We start from the raw sequence: 12,651 nt of genomic DNA, 5'->3' as shown, positions 1-12,651 counted from the left end.
CGGTCTGAATACATATTGTCTTTAGAAGACATCAGTTCACTTGCGCTCGAGAATTCAAATGATTGTGACATTGTGTTTCTATTATTTTGGGCCTATACTACACAATAGATTAACCTTTATTTTTCAAACGACCACTTTACAAATCGAAGGTTTTCCGGTTATATACTGTATCAATAATTAGTTTTATGGATACGTTTTCAGTTACAACCAAAACTTCAAAGCTGAAATAAACAAATTGAGTTGTCACAGTTCCGTTTTTGTGGAGGAACTGGGGCTATATTCACTCAATCAACGGTATATCAATCCAATTATCATTCCTAAACTCATAAAAATTAGTTCGTAGCTGCGCAATATATAAGGCTGTCAAAAAAGTCCTGCGGTATTTTTTTTAATTTTCATTTGTTCATAAAATTAGTTACAATCACCTGTTTTAAGTCAAATATGCGCCGTTTTGTTCGATGACTTGTTCCCAACGAGATGCCAACTTCATAATACCCCTGTTATAGAAGCTCGCTTCCTTATTGGCAAAAAACTCGGATAGCCAATTTTCACAGGCTTCTTTTGTGGCTAACTTCTGACTACCTAGCTCGTTCGCCATGGACAAAAACAGGTGGTAGTCACTTGGTGCCAGGTCCGGACTATACGGCGGATGCAAAAGAACCTCCCATCCAAGCTCCCGGAGCTTCTGGCGCGTCACCAAAGAAGTGTGTGGCCTGGCGTTGTCCTGATGGAAGACAATGCGGCCTCTGTTTATCAAAGATGGCCTCTTCTTCATGAGTGCTACCTTCAAGCGGTCCAGTTGTTGGCAGTACAGGTCCGAACCATACCATTTGGCCATAGGGAAGTAGCTCATAATAGATTATTCCTTGACAATCCCACCAAACACACAGCAGAACCTTCCTGGCCGTTAATGAGGGCTTGGCCACCGTCTGAGCCGCTTCAGCGGGCTTCGACCACGACCGTTTGCGCTTCACGTTGTCGTAAGTGACCCACTTTTCATCGCCAGTCACCATCCGCTTCAGAAACGGGTCGATTTTGTTGCGATTCAGCAGCGATTCACATGCGTCGATACGGTCAAAGATGTTTTTTTTGCGTCAACGTGTGTGGCACCCATACATCGAGCTTCTTTGTGAATCCAAGCTTCTTCAAATGGTTAATAACGGTTTGATGACTTATCGCCAGCTCTTGGCCGATGCTACGGCTGCTACTATGCCGGTTTTTCTCGGCTAATTCCGCGATTTTGTCGCAATTCTCGACGACAGGCCTTCCGGAGCGTGGCGCATCTTCGACAACCTCTACACCAGAACGAAAACGTTGAAACCATCGTTTTGCGGTGGAAATGGAAACTGTATCGGGTCCATAAACTGCACAAATTTCATTGGCAGCTTGAGATGCATTTTTGCCTTTGTCATAGTAGTACTGTAAAATATGTCGAATTTTCTCTTTATTTTGCTCCATATTTGCGACACTATAACTCACGAACGACTTAACCAAACAAAACAGTCAAGGACTATATTATAGCGCACAAAAATACCTTTCCAACAAGCTATAGTATGACTCGATACAATGAATACAACTAGAACTACGCGCTTACAACGACACCTCGCGGAAATACCGCAGGACTTTTTTGACAGCCTAATATTATTTGTTCACATTTATTGGAATCAACTTCAATACCTCAAAATAATGTTATTGAAATGCGCTATACAACAACGCTATAAACTTTGTTCAAAAGTAAGTTATGAACTTTAGCTTCCTGCGATATGATGGTGAAAACATTTGCAGATATTTTTCGTACCATATGACGACATTTGAAAAAATCACTTGGCATCCCTGATGCAAATTGAAAAACTAAATATCGGTCGCGTAGCGAAAATTGTCCGATTTTGAGAGCTTCTAATTTCACATTCACTTATGTAGACCGCTATACACTCTCTTAAAAACGTGGTCAACTGTGTCGTACAGTAAAACCCCGATTATCCGCAAGCGGATGATCCGCGGTGAGTATTATTCGCGACCGCGAGTTTCATAGTAAAGATATAGAGCTTCCCGGAATTCGTCAGTGAATGACAGGATCATGCTCTTTTGTTTTGGTCATGGCTTTCACATCATCTTACCACTGGTGTACAGGTCCTTATAGATAGATAGTTTGGAGATTTCTGCATTGATAAAACAAACATGCTGAAACATCGTTTTTTCGTGTTTGCACCTTATTTTTAGTTCTTTATTGGGTTATCCGCGATTTTCGTTATTCGCGATGAACTTGTCCGTCTATTCCTGGGATAATCGGGGTTCTACTGTATTTTGTTCGAAGATATTCGAAATCAACAAGCAACAAATATTGCAATAATTAAACGATTCTTACTTCCCTTTTTCTATGCACAAAATATCGAAAAGCGATCAGCAGCTCCAAATTGTCTATATCTTTTTTGCAGAAAAAAGATGGACTGTACGTTAATCTTAAGTCTTTTGACGTTTATTTTGCCCTAACTAAAACTTGATTTCTCCCTAATTTAAAACTGTGACTTCTTTCCTTGAATTCAAGTTATTCAGTTTATCTCTTGTTCCTGGCCGTATCTGAATATCGCTTTACGACAATTTTCAGTTTTAGAATGATTTTAGAAAGAGATATTCCCATTTTCGTTCCAGTCTGCTCGAAACAATTTTTTTTTCGAACGTAAATCACGTTTGGCAGGCAGGTGGAAAAACACATTCGAATAAAAGAAAACTGGAATTGCACAATTCGTTCAAACGAACAATTTCGAAAGTTTGCATGAATCGAATGAATGCAGGAATACGAATGGATGATACTGTCGAACGTATCGGTTTCCAACGAAAACTAGAATAAGGAGGATTGATGCTACACGAAACAAATTCAAAAAACATCATTCCTGAAAAACCCACGAATCTTCCACGAAATATTTTCCCGCGGAAACAACAAAACAGCAACGAATAGGCAGCAGCAGCGACGGCGGCGGAAAAACGTTCCGTCGAAACCAAATTGGATCAATTCCGTTTGTAACCTTATCTGCGACCTTGAATGTGTTCACGCGCTCGGTTCAGTTTGTGAACCGCGAAAGCAACAAGAAAATAAATCAGCACCGGAGAGATGTTGTTGGAGCTATATGTAGGTACGAATGAGTGTCTGAGTGTAGCGCTATACGAACTGTGTTGGCTCCCTGGCCAACAACTAAAACCCAAACAAAAACAACAACAAAAACAGTGGAATGAAGGACTCGGGATGTGCGATAACATTAATTGCCATCTCCGATGACGTTGGCGACGATAGGAGGAGAGGAGGCAGTGGACTATCGATAGACGGAGCAAACAAGCACGTGTTTAGTGTTATAAATTTTATTCGCGAACCTTTTCCATACAAACCGTTTCCAAGACTTTCCTTGAGATGATGGGTATGGATGTATTATAAGAATTTATTTTTAGAATCAAGATACAGGAAAAAATATTGTTGATGCGTGCGCGGATTAGTTTTTGTTTTGCTCGGTTGTTCTTTTTTTTTGTTGATTTGAAATTAATGATGCCATCGGTCGGCTCCAAATGAGGCGCACTGAGTGGCCGCGTGGATGCGATAATGAACTTGGCACCGGTTGAATACCGTCATATCAACAAATGAGTCAGAATGCCCGTCACCTTTTAGACGTACATGACTTTTTTCCAGTGCATGTATACCCGATTACTTCATTCAGGCTGGTTTGAAATCGATAGGTTCTTTTTACACATTGGGATTTCCCACCCTCCGGGGGGAGACGGAAGCCCAACAAGCACCATCCACCGGTGCTACTGTTTACGACCGAAGGGTTACCCGGTAACCACAACTGCATTTTGTAGTGCCACAAACACTCATCGAACCTTTTTTTTTTGCTCTTCTATCTCCTTCCAGTCACAACACACGAACCACCACGTGGGAGGACCCGCGTATCACAGCAATGCAAGAAAGCCTATTCCAGCAGCAGTCCAGCGTGGAAACGCTCTTCAACACGGGGTCCCAGACACTGATAAGTCCCACCATCTCGTCACCAACGCCGGCCAATGGTGAGTGCCTCCGAAGGTAGCAAGTCAGGGGGATTTCCGTAAATCCTTTTATGTTGTGTGGGTGCGTGTGTTCTTGCGGTTTTTTCTTTGCATAGGGTAATATAAATTTTGGTGGTGAATCAATTGAGGAGAAATCTTCCGCTAATGGGATATTCTTCGTGTATCTAACGTGACTAATCTTTTATGTTTTGTGTACTCATGACATTACAACTGTTGATTTAGATTGTTGAAACATAATTATAGCCGGAGAAAAACATGTTATGATGAACTTCATACTTACTCTCCCACCATTCGGCGACTGTTTGGTATTATCATAGAAATGGGTGTTAACATTCATGGGATCATTTCAGATGGAACATCATAATCAAACAATACATTCTCTTGGGATTGTATTAGAATGAAAATGCAGAAATGATCTGCCGAAAAGGCAATTTAGTTGTGTACACACATGCAGAAATAGAATATTATCAATATTATCGGATTTCATTGCATCTAAATCACATATCCTTATTCTTTGCATACTTCAACAAGCAATCGGTGACTATCTTTTGTATTTTTCTTTAATGTCGTGTCATTTCGAAATCAATTGATCAACAATTTTGCTTCAAATCCATTCTATGGTCTAAATTTACAATGCTCCTTATAATTTTTTTGTCTCTCTCCGTCGATGGTAACTCTGCGTTCCCCACTTCGGGACGATAATATTCGGCTACTCGTTCAGTCGGATCGGATGATTTTTAGTGTCAAGATGTACAATTTACAAGAACGTGTATTCTTAGTGAAATCGTATTGCTCGAGCAACCGAAGCCTTAATGGCCTTATGGTAAGAATTTCAACATTTCTCGTCGTCGATTACTTCCGCTGGAGGTACGTGAAGGACCATTGCAATGTTAATAAGCCACAAATTTGAAGGAACTTAAAGAAGAAATAACTCGGAATTCTCAACAGCATCGAAGTCGTAATGTTAGAGTTGTGCATGAAGAATTTTGTCCACCGCGTTAACGAAAAAGTGGTGGTCACATCGAAAATGTCCTAAATAAGCTTTATTTTCGTTTTTTTTTTTTTCAAATAAAAATTGGTTCACTTTTGTAGTTATTAAAAATTTGTTGCGTGAGATTTTTATCTGAAGGACCCTGTATATTGTTTCATTTTCATCTGTTCAAATTTTGCAAATGATAATGTGACTTGTGCATGAAGTAAACTACCCGAAAAATGAATTAGTCGACTCGAAAAAACCACTCTTAAAGAAAATTTTGATGATTTTGCTGGATGATACATAGATAGATTTGATTTCCGTCGAATTGTGATAAGTTTTCATTTTCTACACAATTTCTCAATTTCATCTCGCTTACATTTGGCTTCTTCTTCTTCTTGTTTTATTGAGATTTTGTACTTACACGTTAATTCACCGGAGATGTTGCCTGTTCATTCGCCACTAGCCTCGAAAAGACCCAATTTTGAAATATAAACCTAAACTCTCGTGTTCTTGAGACACCGCAGCAGCCGACGGGTTGGCGGTCGGAAATATGGCTGCTCCCACGTATTGATCTATCGGACCCTCAAGATGGAAGGAATCGTCTGCAGGAAGAAGACGAGGTCGCCGGAGTACACGGAGGAGCAGATTGAGACGGTTAAATCACAGTGTCGGTGGATGACCAAAAAATACCGCGGGACGTCTTTCGTTCTGGACGACGAAAGCTATTTTCCGCTGTCCAAAACGCATATTCCAGGAAATTGTCGCTGGAGTAGTGACAAGTCATCCACACCGCCTGAAGTGAAATACAAGTTCAAGCACAAGTTTGAAAAAAAGGTTATGTTGTACATCGCCATTTCCGACCGGGGCATTTCAAAGCCTTGATTTAAGCCGAGCGGTCTGGCAATCAACCAACAAATCTATCGAGAAGAGTGCCTCGATAAAATCCTGCTGCCGTTCCTGAACGAGCATCACGCGGATGGGAAGTACGTCTTCCAAGAAGACGCTGGCGTATCTTGAGTAGAAAAAGATACCGTTCGTACCGAAAGATCGTAACCCAACAAACTTGCCCCAGTGCCGCCCAATAGAGGATTTCTTTGGCTCGCTCAGTGCCCTAGTGTATAAAAACAATTGGAGGGCCAAGGACACGAAGCAACTGACTACAAGAATCCGGAATTGTATCCGGAAAATGGACGTAAGTGCCGTACAACGTTCTTGTGAGAGCATAGCGACAAAGTTGCGTCGAACAGCAGACCACGGCCCTTACTCAAACATTCACTGACATTTTTTTGAAGAAAATACATTATGTTATTAATAAAAAAAATACTGAAATCGATGAAAACAAAAATTCTATATGTGATTGAAAAAATTCTCATTTTTTATTTAACACCCGTTACACACACATAAAAACGATCCAAACAAAATAACTGGTTCAGATCCATAATCTAAAATCCGAATCCTCAATTTGAAATCTGGAATGAAATTCTAATGTTTGAATATCCTAATGATATAGATAATTTACTAAAAAACTAGAAAATGAAATAAGAAATAACAACTTTTTAAGTTGAACGGTTTAATGTACTAAGAGCTAGAAAATAATTAGGCAAGTAACAGTTAGTAGTTATCACATCCGTTCCTTCATTGATCTAGGGCAATGATGAGACTAAAATAAAATCGTGGGGTATATGATGAAATAACTAACTGTGGATAATGGAAACCCAACGTTTTTTCTTACCTAATTTTCAATCCGTATTTGTGAAGCAATTTACTCTTCATCAGATTAGCAGGACCGGAAAATGATTTCTTGGTGTTATTTGAATACTTAGAACACGTAGTCCTGCTTCTATTTTCATCAGACACAATTTTCATCCATTCTTTCACCGACTGCAGAACATGTGTTGTTCTATTATCTACAACATAGACAGTCAATCGCAAAATTGAGTATACTCTCGGTGTTGGTTTATTATTTTTGAGTTTTTTAGGGTTAAAAAGTAAATAAATAAAAATGACTCTCCTTAATCGTCGTTTTGAGTTCCACTTTGTTCCCTGGTTTTTATTCTTCAGGCGGTTCTTGATCTCCCACCATAGATGCTCAAAAGTACTCAGGTCCGGTGATTACGGTGGTTTTTAGTTGAGTGGGACATTATAGAGTAGGCACTCCCGCACGATGAGATCAGTTTGCTTCGGGTCATTATCCTGTTAAAAGTAGTACTCACAAGTAAGGCCCAATTTCTGCACGGGAGACTGCAGGTTATCTTTCAGGATGTTCAATTAAGTCATCTTGTCCATCGCCGAATCGATACACTCCATGGTTCCAGTTCCAGAAGTCCCCATTCTACCATACATCAGCTGACTACTGCTGCCGCGTTTTTCTATGGAAACCAAATGCTGAACCAGGAGCACCGATCCTGGTTTCCTACACAACATCTGTCTTCTAGTCGATTCAAAGAGATTGGTTTTCGTCTCATTCGTATAAAGGGCCTTGTTCCAGAACTCCTTAGGTCTGTTTAGATATGCCTTAGCAAACTGTAGTTGTTTTTTTCATATTCACATTTGAGATGAAATACTTTTCACGGCCAACACGACCTCTCAGATTGTTCCTGTATGCTGCTCTCCGGACAGTGTCTGCGCTGACAGGCCTTCCAATGGTGCCGACTATTTCGGTAGTCAATTGTTTGTTTGGTAGTAGGAATGTTTGTTATAGAGTTCTTTCGAAATGTTCGCATAATTACCCGTTCATCATCAGAATACAGGATCGGTTTGTGTCCTCTACCCAGGAGATTTTCCATGATTCCTTCGTATTTCCACTTGCTTATGATTTTCTTTTCTGTAGAGTGGTTCTTCCGACAGTAGCTGCTATTTATCACAATGTCTTTCCTCGACAAGTCATACTTATTATCATTGTACGTGTAACAATATCTATTTCTGTCCTCTCACTTGCCATTTTGATAAAAAAGACTTTTTCAACTCAACTTAAAGTTCAATTTCTTTATAACAAATTTGTGAACGGCCGATGAGATCCGCGAAATTTGCAAGCCACACACACAACATTGTAACTGCGCACGTTAAGTGATAACCGCCCAAAACATATAGCACGAAGGAAGGTGGCGTCAAGTGGTTCGCGAGAGTCCAAAGGTCGTGCCCCAATCGGCACCGCATTGGAACGGAAGTATGTGTTATGAAACACCAGTCCCCCCGATTTCGCCGACAATTGCTATCGGTTGTTGTTTTTTTCTCACCACCAATAATCATTGGCGCAAACAAACCGAGGCGACAAACTATCAGCTCCCGAAGTCGCGCCATATCAGATAATGGGGTCCGTGAATGTTCTTAGTCATCATGCAACGGCCACTGGCGGACTTGCTTGTGGTGGTAGTGATGGTGGTTGCACTTACCTCACTGACTTTTTGTTTGTTTATTCGAATTCGGTTCGCTATCGTTGATTGAAAAACACAGTGGTGGAACACCAGAAGTGGGGGAGGCGTTCATTCATGAAAATCATATATCATCGGCTCTGGTCGATTGTGCAGCACAAGAAAAAAAGAAATCCGTATGTTGTGTTGATGCAACGGTTTGTTTTTGTTTGGTTAGTAGAAAACTGATATCATAAAGTAAACTCGTGGATCAATCCATTCATAATGATCGAACGGAAGTTCTGTATTTACTTTTCTGGTGTCCATCGCCAATTTCGGTGAATGGAGCCTTAGGTGAAGTTCGCTGTAACTTAGATTCTAGTATTCTAATTTTTCTCGGTGCAATTATTACGGCGACACTTTTAACTTGCTGTGGTCATCATCACCGTTGCCGAGGGCGGCTGCACCGCAGATAACACTGCCTTCGATTCGCAGAAAACCACCGTCGTCGTGAAACCTAAGCCACCAGACTTTTTTCTGAGAAATATTACTTGCGTTTTCGAATCACCTCCCTTGGTCACCCGGATGGTTGGTGGTTAACCCGTCGTGTGCTACGTGTTTCTGTCTAATCTCGCTCCTCCCGTCGCTCAGCTTAATTCTATATTCATTGATGTGTTGTGGATACAGGACACATAAATTTAGTGCCAAACGATAATCGACCTGAGTCGGTTCGTGGCGCAAAAAAAAAAGAAAGATTCCATTAAGTAAACAACAGACTGCTAAACTGTAAATATGGTTGTAATTTATACGATCGTGTATCCAAATGAAGGAACTAAAATCTAGAGGAGCAGTGTGGCGTCGAAAGTCGAAAATAGCTCACAGAAACTGACCACTTGAACACAAACGGGTAAACTCCCCACACCAGCACCAGTTGTTGTGGGGTAATCGTGTTGGAGTAACTGATCCTACCTCAGCTCAAAAATCTGTTCCCGTTTGTTTTTCCTCACAAATACGCTGAACAAAGCTGAATGTCCACCAACGTCAGCTACGACTGACCATGTTCGAAATAGTCAAATGAATTTGTCGACGAATGGGTTCGGTCCGCATATCTCCGTGATGACGTGCTATCGTTTTACTATCGATGGACTCGTACTAAGCCACCAAACACTAGCCGGGCCATGTATTTGTGGGTTAGCCACAGTCAGAGATAGAGGATAGAGATATGAATCTGGCCAAAGAGAGGAAGAGAGAGTGAGCAAGAATGTTAACACATTGGCACCAGCAGAAGAGAGAGTGAGAAGAAAAAATCCGGACTAGGACAGGCAAGGGAGCACAAAATTATGAATGAAAGAAACTGTTTAATTACAACTTCATTGATGATTTCGCCGCTAGCGGGGAAATATACTGTTGTCCGCCACTGCCTTGAAATAGGGCCTTTGAGTGTGAGAGTGTACTATTGGCACACTACCATTTATGGAAAAGTTTAGCTATTGACTTTCGAGTGGGCCAAAACGCAAACGCGCGTCAATGAATTTGTGTGCGTTGGTGCTGTGACTGTTTGTTTTCACTTTTATGGCCATTTACTCACCCTTTTTTCATAAATTATTCTACTGTGCTGTCTAGCTGTTATTTTCCTTCTCTCTATTTCTCAAACGTTTGTTACAGTTTCTGTAGACGTAATGTGAATTTAGATTAGCTTATTGATACATTGAGACCAGCACCCAAGTACCCAAATCGTCGGTACAGACCGGTTCAATGTAAAATTGCGACGCAGCTAAATTATAATTTATATCGGCTATGAAGTTTCAAAACAACGCCACGATGGGCCCCTAGTTTTCGAACGATCGTATAATTTTAAGTTTGTTCGAATTTGTATCAGTACTGGCCTTGGCAGCGGGAAACGTTTCTGTTTCTGTTTTCATTTGTAAGGGATTTTAATCCGGAGATCGTTCGTCCCTGCTGGGTATTGCTACAGGTCTTGTCATACATAGGCTGACCGAATAGTCCAGGATTGAAAACGGGACATGGCATCAAAAAAAAACAAATATACAACTGTAACTGTACCGTTTTTTGCATGAGAAACACATTTATTTGAAAGGTAGAATGATTTAATACACCATTCAAAGTACTGGGCATCACTAGCCACTACTTTTTGACCATGAAGCCAATAATGAATTCAATACCACACAATACTGGTTTTGGTTTTGGAGTAAAACGTATTCTTCTCAAAGTGTTCTGTATCGATCGAAACGAATGGTAATCGGAAGGGGCATGCTCTAAGCTACGAGGAGCATTCAGGAACAACTGTCAGTAAAATCGCCAAAAATCTAAAAATGCATTTATTCCAAAAAATCAATTACAGGCTTTCAAAGTAGTTCCCTTCCGATAAAAAAAACACGATTCCCAGCGAGTTTTCCACTTTTGGAAGGTCTGATAATAGAAGTTTTCTCCGAGCTGATTTTTAAGAAAAAAAAAGTCTCCGATGCTTTTATATATATTCCTGGTGAATCGACGGCCTCTAAGGTGTTTTTTCAGCTCAGGAAACAACTAAAAATCACAGGGAGCCAAATCTGGGGAGTAAGGTGGGTGTGGCATAACTTGAATGTCGTTTTTGAATGCTCCTCGGATAAAGCGGGTGAATCAAAGTTTCCCATCCGCTATTTTCCAAATAGTTACAATGAATGAATAGATGGAATATTATCGACTCTTGTCTGGTAACGTTTTGTCTTGAACACTAAAATCATCACTTTTAAATCGTTCAAACCATTCCCTACAGTATCTATCCTTTGGGGCAGAGTCATTAGAAACTTCCACAAGCATTAGATGCGCTTCAGCTGAACTTTTCTTCTAATGGAAAAAGAAAATCAAAACTTGTCGCAAATGGTGCTTTTTTGCAACGAAACTTGACAATTTAAACGCAGTAAATATTGAACAGCAAATATCAGCGTCGAATATTCATAACACCTTGAGCCATCTTACCGAAACGGAACAAGTTAGGTTGTACACCTAGTACATTTTGAAAAATTGCATTGAGTGATAAAACAAAATAATCTTAAATTATTAGATTCTAATTTGTTCTCTAGTGAAGGAATATTAAGATGATTGAGAGACTTGGCGAAGGAGATTATAATTATTGGCAATTTTATCTTAAATTTCATTGTAATATACCAGATCAACGTTCTGTTTGTCAATTATCTTCCGACTTTTCCGTCCACATATTGTTCTTCGTGGAACAAATCTTTCCAATCGATGTGATACTGCCAGGCAGAAACAAAATATGACCAGTAAACTTCACGAATTCCTACATTCTATAAACTTGTCCGCAATTTCTGAAAATATTTACTTCCAACGGTTTGTAACTGACACGGAGTCATTGTACCACAATTTCATCTCATGAATTATAAATAATATAATCATTCTCTAGTCATCAAACAAAGTATTTTCAATTGCCTGAACAGGAAATTTTATACTAATGCTATTTTGAATCTCTGATCATCCAGGAATGAACTTTAATACAATCCATTTATACTATCGTGCTTCTTCTGAACTTGCCATCTATTTTCCAATGTCTCCCACTGTTTTGATAAATTTTGCCTCCTGTATTTCACCTGAATCGACAAGACTTTTAAAAACATTCTAGTAACTCACTGTAAAATAGGACCACAATCCGTTAAAAAACGTTCATTGAAAACAATGTATTAAAAATAATAAAAAGGAATATTTTTATTCAAACTAAAAATATGGTACAAATTGATAAACGCGACAATAAAAAACGGTACTGTCCCGTTCAAAAAGGTACGTTTGGTCTTCCTTTTTATAAGGGATTTTAACCCAGAAGCCATTCGCTGCTGATCTTGTCGTACAGGCAGGGTTCTTTTAAACATGGGAGCAACATTCACTCAAAAGATGGAAACAGTGCTAACTTTGAGATGGTGATCAGATCGCACTCCGTCCATTTGTTGGATAGAGTTACACCGCAGGTGATGCAGTCGGATTTTGTTGGGTGATTCTACGCAAGGCAGAATTATGTCTGTTGAACCATTCCCTGGATTTCCTTACGCTATTAGCACAAGACCAATACTTTTGATTGCTCACTGTCTAGAGCGACACTGAAACACTGAACTTATTGAATATCGAAGAAGTTTCTCCGTATCTCTCAGAAAAATTACATTTCTCAGAAAAATTACATATCTCAGAAAAATTTACAACATCATTTCCCACAAATTACATTATGCAGAACGTTACGCAGTGGAATCAGAACCACAACCACAAACC

General features: G+C 39.9%; 1 protein-coding gene across 2 annotated transcripts in view; it reads left to right on the top strand.

The window, feature by feature from the left end:
* LOC129764873 (transcriptional coactivator yorkie) overlaps positions 1–12,651 on the top strand; it is a 149,720-nt gene that overhangs the window by 122,136 nt on the left and 14,933 nt on the right. For both annotated transcript variants that reach the window (XM_055764426.1, XM_055764425.1), the window contains exon 2: positions 3,899–4,050. In XM_055764426.1, the coding sequence (XP_055620401.1) occupies positions 3,899–4,050 (152 nt within the window). The remainder of the gene's footprint in view (positions 1–3,898; positions 4,051–12,651) is intronic.

Source organism: Toxorhynchites rutilus, chromosome 2 (genome assembly GCF_029784135.1).
Source record: "Toxorhynchites rutilus septentrionalis strain SRP chromosome 2, ASM2978413v1, whole genome shotgun sequence".
NCBI classification, from domain to species: Eukaryota; Metazoa; Arthropoda; class Insecta; order Diptera; family Culicidae; genus Toxorhynchites; species Toxorhynchites rutilus.
This window is presented reverse-complemented; position numbering and strand designations above follow the sequence as displayed.